Below are 19,390 nucleotides of genomic sequence, written 5' to 3' on the forward strand. Positions count from 1 at the left end.
CTGAGTTTGGAGCCACCTCTGGAGGTCATCTAGTCCAATATCCTCTGCTCACGCAGGACCACCCAGAGCTAGCTGCCCAGAGCTGTTTCTGGGTGACTTGTGAATACTTTCACAGATGGAGATTCCATAACCTCTCTGGGCAACCTGTGCCAGTGCTTGGTCACCCTCACAGTGGGTATGTCTCCTGATATTCAGAGGGAACCTCCTGTGTTTGTGCTCTGAGCACCACTGAGAAGAGCCTGGCTCCATCTGCTTTGCACCCTCCCTTCAGGCATTAATACACACTGATGACATCTCCCTGAGCCTTCTCTTCACCAGCCTGAACAGCCCCAGGGCTCTCAGCTTCTCCTTCTAGGAGAGATGCTCCAGTCCCCTCAGCATCTTGGCAGCCCTTTGCTGTACTCTTCCCCACTATGTCCATCTCTCGCTTGTACATGGGAGCCCCAAGACCTTTCCCAAGAACCCAGCAGAAATTATGCACCCTGCAGACACTGCACTCCAGTCCCACTCCTTCCTTCAGCACAGCCAGCAGCTCCAAGGCTGCTGTTCTGACAGACAGTGGCACAGGGGGCACTTTCTACCAGCTTTTTCACCTTGAATCCAGCAAGGCAGAACTGACACCGCAAGGAGAAGCAAAGGAAAGGAGAGCATGTCCCTACCAAACAAACTGAATTCCAGCACAAAACATGAGATTAACTTGTCCAAATTCATTGTATGACCCAAAAAAAGGCCAGGCATGTATCAGAGGTGGGCAGGGTGCCACTCAAGGAAAGCTTTCTGACAAACCAGGGGCGATGGATGCCTGGAAATAAACCATCTGTGACTTATTCCTTTGGGCAAAATGGTGAAGTCCTTAACTGTAGGGGGACCTCCTGAAACAGCTGTGGAGTGAAGCACATCACAGATCAGTGCTCAGCACAGGTTTCTTACTCTGGGTTCATGTCTAGCTTTGGGAGTGCCTGAACCAATGCCTAATGCTCATAGAGGGACAAGTCCCTTTAAAATTGAGACGATGCTGATGCAGTGACTTTGTAGTCACTTGAATAATACACTAAACACAATTCTCCCTTCTCCTACTTTTTTCCATCTTTGTTGCCAGCCATCAGCCATATCACCTAACCTCCCACCAGATGTGAAGTAGTAGAAGGAAGGAGCAGAAGCTGGTGATGCAGGCTTGATCTGCCTAGGAAAAACGATGCAACACAGAAACCATCTCCTGTGCTGGAAGCCTCGTAGCCAATTTACATCTACTGACTGCAGCTTCTGCTCCTTTTCTCTCCCCTTCCTTAAATCTTAGCCAGGAGCGTGACAGAGCAGTTACAACAGGTGCAGGGCAGTAGGCAGCGGCAGCGGGGCAGAGCCCTCCCCGCGCTGGGCAGAGCCCTCCCCGTGCTGGGCAGAGCTCTCCCCGCGCTGGGCAGAGCCCTCCCTGTGCTGCAGAGCTTGCTGGACTCACCCAGGCTGTGGCCATTCTTGGTGTAGAAGCAGGTGTTGTTGATGAGATTGACACAGCAGCCAATCACATCTCCAGTGGTGAAGGTAGGGCCATAGGGCTGTCCTGTCCCCGAGGAGCAGAAGGAGTGCCCATCGTCCCCGTGGTACCCATAAGAATGTTTGTCCCATCCTACAAAGGAAAAGGCCAAAGAAGAGGTCAGCAGGGCAGCCAGCACAGCACAATGAGATGGCAACCACAGCTCTGGGGACACAACTGCCTGGAGGGAAGCTCAACACCTTGGCTTCCACTCCAGATTCATTCCAGTATTGATTGTCACAAAACAGCAGCTGAAGAGCTTGACGGCCATCAGCTGTAACAGATCATTTGAGCTTCAACCACCTTGGTCCCTTATGAGACACACCACAAAGAACAAACTGCCAGAAGTCACACAGAATGGTCTGGGTTAGAAGGGACCTCCAAAGCTCATCCATTCCAACCCCTCTGCAGTCAGCAGGGACATCCTCCACTAGATCAGGTTGTCCAGAGCCCTGTCCAGGCTCACCTTGAATACCTCCAGGGCAAGGGGCCTCAACCACCTCCCTGGGCAACGTGTTGCAGTGTTCCACCACCCTCATGTGCAGAACTTGTTCCTCACATCCAATCTTAATCTGCTCTGCTCTAGTTTGAAGCCATTGTTCCTGGTCCTGTCACTCCAGGCCTTTTGGGAACAGTCTCTCTCCATCCTTCTTGTAGCCCCCTTCAGGAACTGGCAGGCTGCTATTAGGTCTCCCTGGAGTCTCCTTTTCTCCAGGCTGAACACCCCCAGTCCCAGAGAGACACCCCCAGATGGGTTGGACACGATGATCTTGAAGGTCTCTTCCAACCTGGTTTGGTTTATTCTAAAATAAATGGTTTATTCTTTTTTTTATTCTACTCAGCTCTGGTGAGACCCCACCTGGAGTCCTGCCTCCAGTTCTGGAGCCCCTATTACAAGAGAGAGTGATTGCCCATTGGAATGGGCAGCCCAGGGAGGTGGTGGAGTCGCCATCATTGGAGGTGTTCAGGAGGAGACTTGATGTGGTGCTTGGTGCCATGGGTTAGCTGTTTGGGTGGGTTGGATTGGTTGATGGGTTGGACACGATGATCTTGAAGGTCTCTTCCAACCTGGTTTGGTTTATTCTAAATAAAGGTTTATTCTAAAAAAGAGGGATATGATGTGCTGGAAGGTGTCCAGAGCAGGGCCAGGAGGATGAGCAGAGGGCTGGAGCACCTCTCCTGTGAGGACAGACTGAAGGAGTTGGGGCTGTTCAGTCTGGAGAAGAGAAGGCTCAGAGGTGACCTCGTTGTGGCCTTCCAGTATCTGAAGGGGGCCTATAAGAAGGCTGGGGAAGGACTTCTCAGGATAGGATAGGACTAGGGGGAATAGAATGAAGCTGGAGGTGGGGAGATTCAGGCTGGATGTGAGGAGGAAGTTCTTCACCATGAGAGTGGTGAAGCCCTGGAATGGGTTGTGCAGGGAGGTGGTTGGGGCCCTGTCCCTGGAGGTGTTTAAGCCCAGGCTGGATGAGGCTCTGGGCAGCCTGATCTAGTGTGGGGTGTCCCTGCCCATGGCAGGGGGGTTGGAACTAGATGATCCTTGTGGTCTCTTCCAACCCTGACCGATACTATGATACTATGATATCCAGCCTTAGTTCCTACAGGAGTGATGTGTTCCTGTTTCTAACTTTCTACCTGGAATGAAGGTGAGGGCAGCAACTCGGGCAGCAGCTCGGGCAGCAGCTCGGGCAGCAGCTCGGGCAGCAGCTCGGGCATCAGCTCGGGCAGCGGCTCGGGCAGCAACTCGGGCATCAGCTCGGGCAGCAACTCGGGCATCAGCTCGGGCAGCAGCTCGGGCAGCAGCTCGGGCAGCAACTCGGGCAGCAACTCGGGCATCAGCTCGGGCATCAGCTCGGGCGGCAACTCGGGCAGCAGCTCGGGCATCAGCTCGGGCAGCGGCTCGGGCAGCGACTTGGGCAGCGACTTGGGCAGCAGCTCGGGCAGCAGCTCGGGCATCAGCTCGGGCAGCAGCTCGGGCAGCGACTCGGGCAGCAGCTCGGGCAGCGACTCGGGCAGCAGCTCGGGCAGCAGCTCGGGCAGCAGCTCGGGCAGCGACTCGGGCAGCAGCTCGGGCAGCAGCTCGGGCAGCGACTCGGGCAGCGACTCGGGCAGCAGCTCGGGCAGCGACTCGGGCAGCGACTCGGGCAGCAGCTCGGGCAGCGACTCGGGCAGCGACTCGGGCAGCAGCTCGGGCAGCAACTCGGGCAGCGGCTCGGGCAGCAGCTCGGGCAGCAGCTCGGGCAGCGACTCGGGCAGCGACTCGGGCAGCGACTCGGGCAGCAGCTCGGGCAGCAGCTCGGGCAGCGACTCGGGCAGCAGCTCAGGCAGCGGCTCGGGCAGCGACTCGGGCAGCGGCTCGGGCAGCGACTCGGGCAGCGGCTCGGGCAGCGGCTCGGGCAGCAGCCCGGGCAGCGGGTCGGGCAGCGGCTCGGGCAGCGACTCGGGCATCAGCTCGGGCAGCAGCTCGGGCATCAGCTCGGGCAGCAGCTCGGGCAGCGACTCGGGCAGCAGCTCAGGCAGCGACTCGGGCAGCGGCTCACAGGGTCACTGCCCAGCCCCAGCTGCTTTTCTGCAATTTCCTAATAATCTGAATTTAAAATAACAATCAGCCCTTCAGCCCTTCTCGAGCAAAGTCATCCGGGACTGTGGACTGAGTGTGTCCCGACCCCGCCAGCAGAGCAGGGATCACGTCCCTCGGCAGCCGCTGAGGCCCTTGGGGAGCACTCGGACTCTGCGGCGCCACCAACCGCTGACCATCGCCACCTAGTGACGGCTCCTGCACATTACTGCCTGGTCTTTGGGAGCCAGACACCACTCAACCCCAAAGAAAGAGCGGCTCTGCCACTGCGGATGCCAGAGCTGAAGCCTCCAGTCCTTGGGGAAAGATGACATTCCAGACCAGCAACGACAGCCCGGTGCTGCTCCTACAGTCTGTCCTGCTTTTCTACAACCTCTTTGTCAACTCAAGCAGTGATCATGAATTCAGTATTCAGTATCACTAAGGTTGGAAGAGACCTCAAAGATCAAGTCCAACCTGTCACCTCATGACTAGAGTAGGGAGGACACTACCGCCCACTTCAGGCTTGAATTCACGACCTTCCCATTAAGGGTCGTGTGCGCTACCAACTGAGCCACATCCTGACTCCAACTCCTTCTCATACCTGCCTCTGCCCCTGCCATACCAGCCTGTCCTCTTCAGGACATTGCTATTCTCTTCAATGTCATCATCAATCTTCCTCATGTCCCTCAACACCTTTGTTCCCTAATCTCAGCTAGCCAACCTTCTCTTCCACAAGTTAAAGGGGACCATCCTGCTGTTGGCAGCCTACCTGGAGCTCAGCATCTCCTTCCACATCTGGCTCACGAACCTGCACTGACAGGACTACAACTGCTTCATGTGGACTCCGCTTTCCAAGGGCTGGCAGCCATGCTCTGCTGTTACTTCACACCTCCAGTTACTCACCAGTGTCCTCCTTGACAAATTCTGCTTCAGTAAGGGCTGAATCAGTCTTCCTCACACTTATATCTGAAACTTCTCCAGACATTTGTATTGCCTGCAGTAAATACTTCAAGAAGCTAGGGCTGTTCCCCAGAAGTCAGGGGTGAAATGTCATCTGCTGGCAGGATGGGATATGGGCTGAACCCAGAGAAGGATCCTCTTCAAGAAGTGAGACAGTGTAAGTATAGAACATGCTCCTACTGAGTATCACAGAATCACAGAACCATGTTGGTTGGAGAAGCCTTTTAAGACCATCCAGTCCAGCCACTCTGTAATGCCACCAAGGCTGGTGCAAATCCATGGCCCTCAGCACCATATCCCTGCAACTTTTGAACACCTCCAGGGGTGAAGATTCAACCACCTCCATGGGCAGCCTGTGCCAGGCTTTGAGATCCCATTCAGTGAAATTTATTCTAACAGCCAACCTAAATCCATCCTGGGGCAAGCTGAGGCTGTTCTGTCTCATCCTACCACTTGTCAGAAGAGACCAACCCCCACCCAGCTCCAACCTCATTTCAGGGAACCACAGGCAGCTGTAAGCCACATTCAGTCTCTCTAGAATGTGCATCATTCTACAGACATCTCCAAAGCCCCTCACAATCATGCCTTTTCCAGACTGATAACTCCTGGCTTATTTAGCTATTCCCTGCATTACTGACCATCCCCATCTGAACCTTTTCTGGATCCACAGTGTTGTTTGTGAGAATGGAGATGGAGGTGCAGTGTGGGGAAGGGAAGCTGGCTGCAGCTGTTCGCTGCACTGTTCCCAGCCCTCCACCAGTTAATCCCAGCATTTTCCCATTATTATTCTTCTTTACCACTGCACTAATGCTTCCATGAACCTATTGTGGCCACTCCAAAGTGCACCATCGCTTGTGACAATGCTCCCACTGTGCAGGTCACCACCACTGCGCCCAGCCTCAGCTCACTCCCCCAGCTCGTCTCCAGCGCCTTCCAGCTCCTTCCATGTCATCACCCTCTGTGGCTCACAATCCCTAGCATCTGGAGAAGCCATGCAAGGCTTCTGAGAGCAGGGATCTGCACACACAGCTTCTGATCAGTACCTCCAGCATGGCTGTGGGGTTTAAGGACAGCCTGCAGACAGCTGATGGCTGAAGAAATGGACACTTCATGAATCCCAGACTGATTTGCTGGGAAGGGACCTTGCAAGGCCACCCAGTCCAGCCCCTGCAGCCAGAGCACATTGCTCACAGCCACAACCAACCTGATCTGCAGTGGTGCCAGCCATGGGGCAGCTCCCACCTCTCTGGGCAGCCTGGGCCAGGCTCTCCCCACCCTCAGCCTCAAACATTTCTCCTTCTCTCCACTCTCAACCTTTTTCAGTTCAAACTATCCCCCCTTGGCCTGGCACAACAGGCCCTGCTCCAAACTCTGTCCCCAGCTTTCTTAGAGTCCCTTCCACCACTGCAAGGCCACCAGAAGGTCTCCCAGGAGCCTTCTCCTTTCCAGGCTGACCAAGCCCAACTCTCACAGCCTGGCCTCACAGCAGAGCCCTTCCAGCCTTCCCAGTATTGCTACGGCCTCCTCTGGCCCTGCTCCACCAGGTCCTTGTCTGTGCTGAGGGCTCCAGAGCTGCCCCAGCACTGCAGGGAGGATCTCAGCAGAGCAGAGCAGAGGGGCAGAATCCCCTCCCTGCCCCTGCTCTTAACACTGCTGGGGATCAACCCAGGACAGGCTGGGGCTGGGCTGGCAGTGCTCGGTGCCAGCTCATCTCCAGCTTTGCACCCCCAGCACCCCCAAGTCCTCCTCAGAGCTGCTCTCCAGCCCCAGCCTGGGTTGATACTGGAGGTTATCCTGACACAGGGACAGGAACTTGTCCTTGGCCTCATTGAACCTCATGTAGTTCACAGCTGGTGATGTTCACTGCTGAAGGTGCCTCTCTGTGCTGAGGGCTCCAGAGCTGCCCCAGCACTGCAGGGAGGATCTCAGCAGAGCACAGCCCCTGCTGCCCACACTGCTGGGGATCAGCCCAGGACAGGCATAGAACAGCAAGGATTTCTGAGGAGACCTTAGAGCAGCCTTCCAGTACCTAAAGGGCTCCAGGAGAGCTGGGAAGGGACTTGTGACAAGGGCTGAGAGTGCCAAGATGAGGGACAATGGCTTTGAGCTGGCAGAGGGGAGATTGAGACTGGAGAGGAGGAAGAAATTCTTGGCAGTGAGGGTGGTAAGACACTGGCACAGGTTGCCCAGGGAGGTTGTGGCTGCCCCCTCCCTGGAGGTGTTCAAGGCCAGGCTGGACGAGGCCTTGAGCAACCTGGGCTGGTGGGAGGTGTCCCTGCCCATACCAGGGGGTTGGATGATCTCCTTTTCAACCCAACCCATTCTGTGATTCCATGACTCTATGAAAGGAATAGATCTCCACACAGAGCTGCCATGGAAAGCTGGTTCACCGTGCTGGTGGCTTAAGGAGGACGGATGGCTCTCAGAGAGGGGAGCACAGAGAAGCCCCATTTCCAAGGGATCATTTTACCTCCTTACCTACAGACACACATCCCTCACAAAGACCCTTTGCTAAACACAGACACAGGACAGACAGACCCTTTCTGATTTTGTTGACACTGCTTAAGGCACTGCAGTCCCATGAGCCAAGCCCAAGCTAGATGTGAGGAGGAAGTTCTTCCCCATGAGAGTGGTGGAGCCCTGGAATGGGTTGTCCAGGGAGGTGGTTGGGGCCCCGTCCCTGGGGGTGTTTAAGCCCAGGCTGGATGAGGCTCTGGGCAGCCTGATCTAGTGTGGGGTGTCCCTGCCCATGGCAGGGGGTCTGGAACTAGATGATCCTTGTGGTCCCTTCCAACCCTGACTGATACTATGATACTATGATACTATGATGTAGGTTTCTGTACTACAAATTCTGCTGGTTTCTCTGGCTGTACTCTAATGCCAGGCTATAGAACACTCTTCAGTTTGAGAGCTGCTTCCTTTCATAGGGCATTGGAAGCAGACAGATGGTGACTAGACCAAACAGTGTCTTTTCATCTGAAAAGGTGAAAAAACAATCAAAGTTTCATCAAACAAAGCAGTGCTGAGTGAGCCCTGGCACTGCCTGTAACACGTGCAGTGCTGCAGAGCAGGGCAAGTCAGTCATTAACCAGAGGTGTTTAAGGCTCCCAAAGGGATTGGCCAGGCCTGATGGGTGCTGTTCCAGACACTGAGGCAGGGTATGCCTAAGGGTACAGTTTCACAACATTTCAAGCTGAATTAAGACCTTGCTGGTAGTGTAGTGAACCATCCCTCCTCCCCCCTCTACCTGGCTGCGTGCTCCTGCTGAGTGACCCTCCCAGAGCTGGGACAAACGAAACAAGTGAACAGCAGCGGCACGAAGGAGCTGCAGCAGCGCAGATTGGAGCACTCAGCCTCTCCCTTTCAGGAAGGGGAGCTGAAGCCTGGAGCAAGATTTCCAGCTGGGCTCACAAAAGCTTCACTGGATCAAGGGCTAAATAATCAAACAAATATAGGGGAGGACTTTTCAGCTGTTACATTCAGGATGCAAAGGTAAAACTGTTGCTCCGTGAGTTCTAAAGGAACCAGACTGCCACAACCCCAGAAAAGCAGACAAGGTCCTGCCAGGCCTGAAAGCTGACATGGCAAAGGAGGTTACAAGTGCCAGAGACAGGGGTTTGCATAAGGGAAGGATCACAGAATGACAGAAGTGTTTGGGTTGCAAAAGCCCTCCAAGATCACCCAGTCCAACGGTCAGGCAAACACCACCATGGCCACTAAACCATGTCCCTAGGTGCCTTGGCCACATATTTCTGGAACACCTCCAGGGATGGGGACTCCACCACCTCCCTGGGCGGCCTGTGCCAATCCCTGATGACTCTTGCAGCAAAGAAATTTTTCCTCATCTCCAACCTAAGCCTCCCCTGGCACAATTTCAGGCCATTGCCTCTCCTATCACCTGCGATTAGGCAAAAGAGACCAGCCCTCACCTCACTTCAGCCTCCTCTCAGGGAGCTGTAGAGAGCAATTAAGCGTCCCCTCAGCCTCTTCTCCTCCACACTAAACACCCCCAGGTCCTTCAGCTGTTCCTCCCCAGCCCTGTTCCCCAGACCCTTCACCAGCTTCATTGTCCTTCTCTGGACCTGCTCCAGCCCCTCAATGTCCTTCTGGGAATGAGGGGCCCAAACCTGATGCCAGGATTCGAGGTGTGGTCTCAGCAGTGCCCAGCAGAGGGGCATGAGGGGCTGTGGAGCTGAAGGCACAGGGAGGGCATGTGGAGCTTCGGTCTCTTGGTGACACCGAGTCAGATCAGTTCAGCTGTGATAGGTACTTCCATGCTCAGGTACTGAAATGCTGAGCACATGAAAAGAACCTGTGTCTGGGGAAAGAAGTGAGCAGAGCTTTCAGTAAGAGCCCCGAGATTGCAGCAGGATGATGCAAGAAGGGTGTCAATGAGTGTTCAAATGTCTGCTGAAACTTAAAAGAATGATGACACAGGAGATGCTCAGGCTGTGGCTGGGTCACAGAAGCTGACCCTTCAGCAAAACCCCCACAATTCTTTCAGACCTGTTGACTGAATTTCACAGAATCACACAGAATACCAAGGTTGGAAGAGACCTCAAAGATCATCAAGTCCAACCTGTCACCACAGACCTCATGACTAAACCACGGCACCAAGTGCCACATCCAATCCCCTCTTGAACACCTTCAGGGATGGTGACTCCACCACCTCCCTAGGCAGCATATTCCAACGGCTAATGACTCTCTCAGTGAAGAACTTTGAAAGCACAGCCCACAGGTGGGATGGGACCAGGGACTCTCCTGGTAAAAGCAGTCTCTGTCTGTGATGTAGAAAGGGGTAGCTGAAGGCAGGTTGGTTCTAATCCATAGAGAAAGCTCAGCACCGTCCCTACCAGCACTCAGCTGGGATGGACCAAAGAAATCCAGCATCAAGCACAAATGTCCTGACTTGGAACTGGATATGGCCAAAGTGTTTGTTCTTGGGGGGAAAAATGAGGTGGAGACAGAACCCAGCAGCAAGACTGTTCGTTGACTTAGGGCTGGTAGAGTGCCCAGGATCCTCACTGAAGTGGGAACAAGGAAGGGATGCGGTTTGGCTCCTACACCAGGCTTTGGGCTCCCACACCACTGCAGGTCACTTACTGTCCTGCCAGCAAATCCAGGGAAAATGGAGCTCTTAAATTGGAAGTACCTTAGAAAGGGTCTAAGGAGACAAACTTGGCAGGGCTTCAGGTCACAAGAAGTTAAAAGGACACTTGGATGGGAAGCCAAGTCCAGACTCCAGAGCCTGTCACTTCTGTGTAAGCTCTTCCTCTGTGCTCTGAAGGGACTAGGAACAGCTGGGCCAACAAATGCTCCTCACTCCAGTTAGCTCAGCACAGTGCTGTAGAAAATAACTCAGCCTCCCTCTCCAGGAGCCAGGGAGGTGATATTTGGGCTGTACCACAGAGCCACGCAGAGCATTTTAGACCACTGATGGGGGCCTTACCTAACTGTGCCTGCAGAACCACTCTTGGCAGCATCCTCTGCATGTGACCAAAGGAGCAGCAGGTCCATGGATCAGACTGCTACAGGACACGGCTAAGTAAGCACTGGCTGAAGGCTCAAGTTCACTTTGTGTTCCATTTCACTCAAAGACAAGAATTCCACATTCACCACATGCACTCTGGAACTCAGAGTCCTTTCCAGGTATTTTTCTTCCAAGGGGCCACACAGCCCTGCCCAGGGACGCTTCTGGGCTTTAAGGCTGTTTAGCAGCAGTACTTTGGGTACCTTTTAGTCTCTAAAGGGGGTGGGGGGAGGAAGGGGGGAAGGCAAAAGAAAAGAAATGTTGCTGGCTGGCCAAATTCAGGCCAGCACAGTGATGACACTCAGCAAATATCACCTCACGTTAGTATTTAACCATGGGGTTTATGTGTGTGTTTATGTAATCATGGAGTGGTTTGGGTGGGAAAGGACCTTTCAAGGCCATCCAGTCCAAACCCCTGCAGACAGCAGGGACATCTGTAGCTAGAGTAGGCTGCTCACAGCCACAACAAACATGACCTGCAGTGGCACCCCAGGACCCCATTGGCCTTCTTGGCCATCAGGGCACAACTTGCTGTCCACCAGCGCTCCCAAGTCCCTCTCCATGGAGCTGTTCTCCAGCAGGTCCCTCCTCACCTGTCCTGCAGGGGGTCATTCCTCCCCACTTGCTCAGACTGCTGGGGCCCTCTCACTTGTTCTAGCAAACCAGTTTGTGGGGCTGCACATGAACTGGGTCATGTAATTGGGTTATTAATCCTGGGCAGGGGGCACAGCTTGGCTCTGAGCTTATTACTAGTTTGGATCTGTTCTGCTGCCCAGTTGAGCAGAGCACAGTGAGTACAGACAGCAACTCCCTGAAAGGAGGCTGCAGTGAGGTGGGGGTTGGTCTCCTCTCCCTAGTCTTAGGTGATAGGAGGAGAGGAAATAGCCTGGAATTGTGCTAGTGGAGGAAAAATTTCTTTGCTGCAAGAGTGGTCAGGGAGTGGCACAAGCTGCCCAGGGAGGTGGTGGAATCCCCATCCCTGAAGGTGTTCAAGAATCTTGTGTCCATGGCAATTGGGGATGTGGTTTAGTGGCCATGGTGGGGCTGCATTGCTGGTTGGACTGGATGACCTCAGAGAACTTTTCTAACCCAAACCATTCTGTGATTCTATGAGACCAAAGCAGAGGGAGGCTCAGACCCAGGCTGGGCAAACCCTGCAAGTGTATTATGAGCAAGATCCACTGGAGCATCTGGAAGAGGGTCCTGTGGTTTAACTGCGGCGTGCTTGGGAGCAGTTAGCAGTGACAGTAGCACTTGAGGGGAAAGTGCAGTCTGAGAACTCTGAAAACCTCACTGAGGCAGCCTTCTTGCTAGTTTAAGTAGGTTTTGACTTGCAAATGTAAATTCTATCTGTCTGTGACAGTCTCAGAGCTTAACAAAGATGAGAACCTGGAGAACCTCTGCTATGGGGACAAGCACAGAGAGTTGGGGCTGTTCAGCCTGAAGAGGAGGCTCCAGGGAGACCTTAGAGCAGCATTTCAGTATCTGCAGGGGACCTACAGGAAGGCTGGGGAGGGACTGTTCAGAAGGGCTTGGAGTGATAGGGTGAGGGGCAATGGTTTGGAACTGGAGCAGGGCAGAGTTAGGTTGGACAGAAGGAGGAAATTCTGCACAGTGTGGGTGGGGAGACACTGGAACAGGTTGCCCAGGGATGTGGTTGAGGCCCCATCCCTGGAGACACTGAAGATCAGACTGGATGTGTCCCTGGGCAGCCTGCTCTAGCTGGACGTGTCCCTTCCAGCCTGACAAGATGCCCTTGGAGGCTCTCTTCCAGCCCAATGCAATCTGTGAAGCTGTTCTGCAAACGCTTCCCAAGCTCTGTTCCCCTTCTCTGAACATGCTGCAGCAGCTCAAGGTCTTCCTGGTGGTGAGAGACCCAACCCCCCAGTGCTGCCCCATGTAAGGTTTCAGCACAGCTGTGGGTCGCTGCCACGTGCTCTCATTTCAGTCCAGATGAAGACTGTGCTAAATAAATTTGGGTTTCTTGTAAGCAGCTCATTTTTGGGGTATTCTGGGCATACTTGGTTCATTTATATGGTTTCTTTTTTAATCTTCATCCTCTTGTCCCCCACCCTTCAGCTCTTGCTGAGCCCTGAGGTCCCCTCTCAGGCTGCTCTTCTCCAGGCCTCACAGCTCCAGGTCTCTCCTGTATGACCATGCTGCATCGGTGTTGAAGAATCATCATCTCCGAGCTCCTCTGGCATAAGCTAAGCCACTTCATCTTGTTTCCTCTTCCTGCTTCTGTTCTCTGCAGCTCAGGAGTGGTCCAAGCTGGACTGAAAAACCCTCAACAGTTCCACAGATCATGGTGACTCTTGTGTTTTATGACTGGCCTGTCCATAACCAACTGAGGTCTGCGAGCTCCACTTAATTGCTCATCGTCTTCTCTGTGTCCCACCTAAATGTCCTCACATTCCAGCTGGCTTTCTCAGCTCCAAGTTTATGTGCTGAGGTCACCTGAAACTGTGTGGAAGTTGAACTGGATTTGATGCATTTCCTACACATTTGTTTGCATCCCAACTGGAAATTCAGCTTTCCACATTCTCCCAAGTTTTCACCTATCAACAGTGAGCTTTTGGGCAAGGTTGGGGTTTGCAAGAGCTAAGTTTTAGAGACAGCTACAGTTAATTTGTGATAAGAGCTGCAGAGTCTATTTGGAGGCTTTGTAACTCATGGTGTTCTCCAGGGCTCAGTACTAGACCCAGTCCTGTTCAACATGTTTATCAGTGACCTGGATGGAGGGACGGAGTGGACCCTCAGCCAGTTTGCTGATGGCTCAGAGCTGGGAGCAGTGGCTGAAACCCTCTCAGGCTGTGCTGCCATTCAGTGGGACCTGGACAGGCTGCAGAGCTGGGCACAGGGGAATGTCTTGAAGTTCAATCTCCTTGGGAAGAACAATGCCCTGCACCATGACTGGTGGGTGACCTGCTGGAAAGCAGCTCCATGAAGAACAACTCTGAAGTACTGTGGACAACAATTTGCTCATGAGCCAGCAATGTACCCTCATGGCCAAGAAGGCCAGTGGAGTCCTGTGGTGCATTCAGAAGAGTGTGGCCAGCAGGTCAAGAGAGGTTCTTCTCCCCCTCTATTCTGCCCTGATGAGACCACATCAGGAGTACTGGGTCCAGTTCTGCGCTCCTCAGTACAAGAGATAGGGAACTGCTGGAGAGAGTCCAGTGGGGGCTACAAAGCTGCTGAGGAGCAAAGGCTGAGAGCCCTGGGGCTGAGAGCCTGCAGAAGAGCAGCCCCAGAGGGCATCTGAGCAATGATCAGCAAGAGCTAAAGGAGCTGTGGAGGGCAAGAAGCTGGGGACAGACTCTGATCAGTGGTGCACAGACACAGGACAAGAGGCAGAGGGCACAAACTGGAAGCCAGGAGGTTCCACCTGAGCAGGAGGAGAAACTTGTTTGGTGTGAGGGTGCTGGAGGCCTGAAGCAGGCTGCCCAGAGAGGTTGTGGAGTCCCCTTGTGTGGAGAGCTTCCAAGCCCCTCTGGCCACTGTGATCCTGGGCAAGCTGCTGTGGCTGCCAGGCTGGAGCAGGGGGTTGGACTGAGTGAGCTGCAGAGGTCCCTTCCAACCCCTCCATGCTGGGGCTCTGGGGAACACTTGCTGGTTTCCCATTAAGAGCATTCCCTGTGTTCTGTGTGTGGTGCTCGGTGGCACAGGAGTGGAGAGCTGTCTGCAGGGATGGCAGCAGATCATAAGTTTCCTTCTCCAATATGAGCTCTCTGGGAATTTATGTTTTGGTTTAGTTAGTGTTGTCAGGGCACACAGACAACCTGCATTCAGCTCAGTCCTCGTAGAGCTTGCACCTCCTGCAGGTGTCAGAGGCTTGGTCCCGAGCAGTGCTGGCAGCGTTGATCCCTGCTGTGCTTTCCTGGCCCTGAGGCCTGCCTCTGGCTGGCTGCATCTGGGGAGCAGCTTTTATGGCCAGCTCACATCTTGCTTACCCATGGAAAAATAGCCTGGGGTCTCCAGCACCTGCAGAAGGGGAATTGTAGGGGAATGGAGGAGTCCATCAGAGAAAGCTTAAGCTGTCCTGTTGGGTAGATCCTTCCCCAGCTCTCAGTGCTCCCAGGCAGTGCAGGAACTGGATGAAATGCACCAATTTGCATCTTAGTTTATGTGTTACTGCTACTTCTTCCCCATAAATCTTGGGTTTGGGGGTCATGGTGCTGAGGTGTGGTGTGCAGGACCTGTAGTTTCCAATGGATGGACTCACACAGCTTTTATAAGCTGTTGGGAATCAGCAGCTGAGGAACTGCTGTGCTGCCAGTGCTGCCTGCAAGCAGCTGCGGTTTGTTACCCTCATGGTACAGAAGCTGCAGGTTCTCTGCTCCTTAGGTGTGCCTTGCCTGAGCCACCTTATCTGCACCCAGCTGGATGCAACTTGTGTAGGTGGCACATGTGTGAAAACAGGACCCACCTGCTTAGAGCTGATACCAGCTGTGTTGGCATGGCATGGAGGAGCTGCACAGATAGCTGAAACACACTGACTGGAGAGTGCCAACAGAGTGGTCCCCAGCAAGTCCTTGAATGAGGTCAGGCCTGGCACTGCATCAGCTATGTTCAGAGCTGCAGAGCCACAAAACCAACTTCTGAACCACAGAACAGCAAGGATTTCTGAGACCTTAGAGCAGCCTTCCTGAAGAGCCCCAGGAGAGCTGGGGAGGGACTCTGGACAAGGACTGGGAGTGACAGGGTGAGGGACAATGGCTTTGAGCTGGGAAAGGAGAGATTGAGACTGGAGAGGAGGAAGAAATTCTTGGTAGTGAGGGTGGGGAGACACTGGCAGAGGTTGCCCAAGGAGGCTGTGGATGTCCCCTCCCTGGAGGTGTTTAAGGTCAGGCTGGATGAGGCCTTGAGCAACCTGGGCTGGTGGGAGGTGTCCAATGGTGGGATGGTTGGAACTGGATGGTCTTTGAAGTCCCTTCGAATCAAAACCATTCTGTTGTTCTCTGAATCTCCAGTTTATGGCTCCTTCTGTGAAAACTGGGATGGTATCAAGTCAAAGTTGCTGTCTTGCCCTCCTGCAGACCCACACAGCTCATGTGCCTCCTTGCCTGCACTGCCCTGCCTGCAGCCAAAGCTGCTGCGAGTTGCTTGGGCAGGTTTTGAGGGAGATTTTTGTTCTTTTTTTCTCTTTGTCTTTTGGTCTTTTCTGTGAGACCACTTTTATGCACAGACTTCAGCTTTGAATGGAGGATGCAGCCCAAAAGCTGCATTTCGGTAACCATGCCTCAGCCTTGAGTCTTTGGGCAGGTGTTTTACTCCTTCCTCCGAGGTGAACAAAACTGAGCCATCATCTCAAGGCAGCTGCCCTGGGTTTGGGAGGTTCATCAAAGTGTTTCCATGGCCTCTTAAGCGCTCAAACAGCAGCATGGGTGAGTGAGTGATTCCTCCCCAGGGGCTGTCCTGTGCTTTTCAGTGTCCTGACTCCTGTGCCATCACTGGCTCCTTGGAGAAGTTTTGCACTTTGTCCTCCTGCAGCATGCTCCCAGAAGTGGGTGATAGAGGTAGGCTGGAGCCTGCCTTCACGTGGGGCCTTCGCCATCCTGCACCTTCAGCTGGTTTGGTGCCATGTGTAAAGAGTTTCCAGAGCAGAGACGCTGGCTGGGATCTCAGCAGCCTGACCTAGTTGCAGAGGATGACCTCTAAAGGTTCCTTCTAACTCAATGCACTCTATGATACTATGACACTGTGTCACAGTATCACACAGTATAGCTAAGGTTGGAAGAGACCTCGAAGATCATTGAGTACAACCTATCAACACAGACCTCATGACTAGACCATGGCACCAAGTGCCACATCCAATCCCCTCTTGAACACCTCCAGGGACGGTGACTCCACCACCTCCCTGGGCAGCACATCCCAATGACGAATGACTCGCTCGGTGAAGAACTTTCTCCTCACCTCGAGTCTAAACCTCCCCTGGCACAGCTTGAGACTGTGTCCTCTTGTTCTGGTGCTGCTTGCCTGGGAGAAGAGAACAACCCCTTCCTGGCTACAACCTCCCTTCAGGTAGTTGTAGAGGGCAATGAGGTCTCCCCTGAGCCTCCTCCTCTCCAGGCTAAACAACCCCAGCTCCCTCAGCCTCTCCTCACAGGGCTGTGCTCAAGGCCTCTCCCCAGCCTTGTTGCCCTTCTCTGGACACCTTCAAGTGTTTCGATGTCCTTCCTAAACTGAGGGGCCCAGAACTGGACACAGGACTCAAGGTGCAGCCTAACCAATGCAGAGTACAGGGGCACAATGACTTCCCTGCTCCTGCTGGCCACACTATTCCTGATGCAGGCCAGGATGCCATTGGCCCTCTTGGCCAGCTGGGCACACTGCTGGCTCATATTCAGGCAGCTGTCAATCAGCACCCCCAGGTCCCTCTCTGTTTGGCAGCTCTCCAGCCACTCCGACCCCCATTGCCTATGGGCTTGGCCTTCACTAATGGCACAGCCTGCATCTCCAGCCACAGCACAGGTTTCTGGGTTCTGCAGGTGATTTGGTGACAGCTAAGAGCTGACTGGCAATTCAGAGAGAGCAGCTTGGCTGTCAGCAAGAGCTGTCATCAGCGCTGCTTTTTAAAAGCCTTTCTTTGGCTGTACCTAGGATTTGAGCCCTTCAGAGGGAAGGGAACATCAACACAGAGCTCAGCTTCACTCTAGCTCCAGATGATGGCTAGCAGCTATTTTGAAGAGATTGACTAGAATCATAGAGCCACAGAATGGGTTGGGTTGGAAAAGCCCTCCAAGATGATCCAGTCCAACCATCAGCCCAACTGCACCATGGCCACTAAACCATGGCCCCAAGTGCCATGGCCACACAGTTCTGGAACACCTCCAGGGATGGGGACTCCACCACCTCCCTGGGCAGCCTGTTCCAGTGCCTGGTAAAATAAAACTCCATCACTTTAGCTTAACTGATCTGAAAAGTTTTTAGGGAACCCCAATTTAGAGTCTGGAAGGCCTTAACATCATGAGATGTGCTGCTTCTGGAAGGCTTTTCTCTCCATAAGGGTTTTTTTGCTGTTTATAAGGTCTTTTTGGTTTGTTTTGCTTTGTTCAAGGGCAGGCTGGATAAGGCCCTGAGCAATGTGGCCTGCTGGGAGGTGTCCCTGACAATGGCAGGAGGGTTGGAACTGGATGATCACACAGAATGGTCTGGGTTGGATGACCACCAAAGCTCATCCAGTCCAAGCCCCTCTGAAGTCAGCAGGGAAATCCTCCACTAGATCAAGCTGCCCAGAGCCCTGTCCAGCCTCACCTTGAGTATCTCCAGGGATGGAGCCTCAACCACCTCCCTGGGCAGCCTGCTCCAGTGTTCCAGCAGCCTCCTGGTGCAGAACTTGTTCTTCACACCCAATCTAAATCTGCTCTGCTCTAATTTGAAGCCATTGTCCCTGGTCCTGCCACTGCAGGCCTTTGGAAACAGTCTCTCTCCATCCTCCTTGTGGCCCCCTTCAGGTACTGGCAGGTCTCTCCAGAGCCTTCTCTTCTCCAGGCTGAACGCCTCCAGCTCCCTCAGCCTGTCCTTGTAGCAGAGCTGCTCCAATCCCCTGATCATCTTTGTGGCCCTCCTCTGGACCCTCTCCATCAGGCCCATGTCCTTCCTGTGCTGAGGGCTCCAGAGCTGGATGCAGTGCTCCAGGTGAGGACTCCCCAGAGCAGAGGGGCAGGATCCCCTCTCACCACCTCTGGCCACACTGCTTTTGATGCACCCAGGCTGCCCTTGGTTTTCTGTGCTGCAGGCTCCCACTGCCTGCTCCTGGCCAGCTCCTCCCCCACCAGCACACTCAAGTCCTTTTCCTCAGGGCTGCTTTCCATCCTCCCCCAGCCTGTACTGACAGTGAGGATTGTTCCAGCCCAGGGGCAGGACCTGCACTTGCTCTTGTTGAACCTCATGAGCCTCACCTGGGCACCACCTCTTGTCCAGGTCCCTCTGGATGCCCTCCTGTCCCTCTGGCATATTAACAGCACCACTCTGCCTGGTGCCATCTGCACACTGCTGATGGTGCCTGGATCCTGCTGTCAATAGCACTGATAAAAATATTGAACAGCACAGGTCCCAGCACAGACCCCTTGGGGACACCACTGCCACTGCTATCCATTTGGACTTGGAGCCATTAATCACCCTCTGGATACAACACTCCAGCCAAATCCTTACCAACTGCACATCCACCTAGCAAAGCCACATCTCTCCACCTTGGCCAGCAGGATGTTGTGAGAAGCAGTGTCAAAGGCCTTGCTGAAGAACAGCTTAAGCTGGAAGAGACCTCAGAGATTATCTAATCCAACCCCTTGCCATGGGCAGGGACACCTCTCAACTAGCCCAGGTTACTCAAGGTCCCATCCAACCTGGCCTGGAACCAGTGGCAGAACAAGAGGACACAGTCTCAAGCTGTGCTAGGGGAAGTTTAGGCTGGAGGTGAGGAGAAAGTTCTTCACAGAAAGAGAAATTGGCCAGTGGGATGTGCTGCCCACGGAGGTGGGGAGTCCCCATCCCTGGAGGTGTTCAAAAAAGGATTGGGTGTGTCACTTGAAGCCATGGTTTAGTTGTCAGGAGGTGTTAGGTATTAGGTTATAGGTTGGACTTGATGATATCTGAGGTCTTCTTCAACCTGGTTGATTCTGTGATCTCCAAAGGCATCCACAGCCTCTCTGCACAATCCATTCCAGAGTCTTGCCAGCCTCCTATTGAAGAATTTCTTCCTAAGATCCAATCTAAAGCTATTCTCCTTCAGTTTCAATTCATTTCCCCTTGTCCTGGAGGTGGACACTCTTGTAAACAGTCCCTCTGCAGCCTTCCTGCAGGATCCCTA

The 19,390-nt window shown here is 53.7% G+C and overlaps 1 protein-coding gene across 2 annotated transcripts in view; it reads right to left on the reverse strand.

The window, feature by feature from the left end:
- RANBP10 (RAN binding protein 10) overlaps positions 1–19,390 on the reverse strand; it is an 83,826-nt gene that overhangs the window by 37,785 nt on the left and 26,651 nt on the right. For both annotated transcript variants that reach the window (XM_068166554.1, XM_068166553.1), the window contains exon 4: positions 1,457–1,624. In XM_068166554.1, coding sequence (XP_068022655.1) covers positions 1,457–1,624 — 168 coding nt within the window. The remainder of the gene's footprint in view (positions 1–1,456; positions 1,625–19,390) is intronic.

Source organism: Melanerpes formicivorus, unplaced genomic scaffold (assembly GCF_026170545.1).
Source record: "Melanerpes formicivorus ecotype bairdi unplaced genomic scaffold, bMelFor1.0.p_v2 SCAF_102, whole genome shotgun sequence".
Classification (NCBI taxonomy): domain Eukaryota; kingdom Metazoa; phylum Chordata; class Aves; order Piciformes; family Picidae; genus Melanerpes; species Melanerpes formicivorus.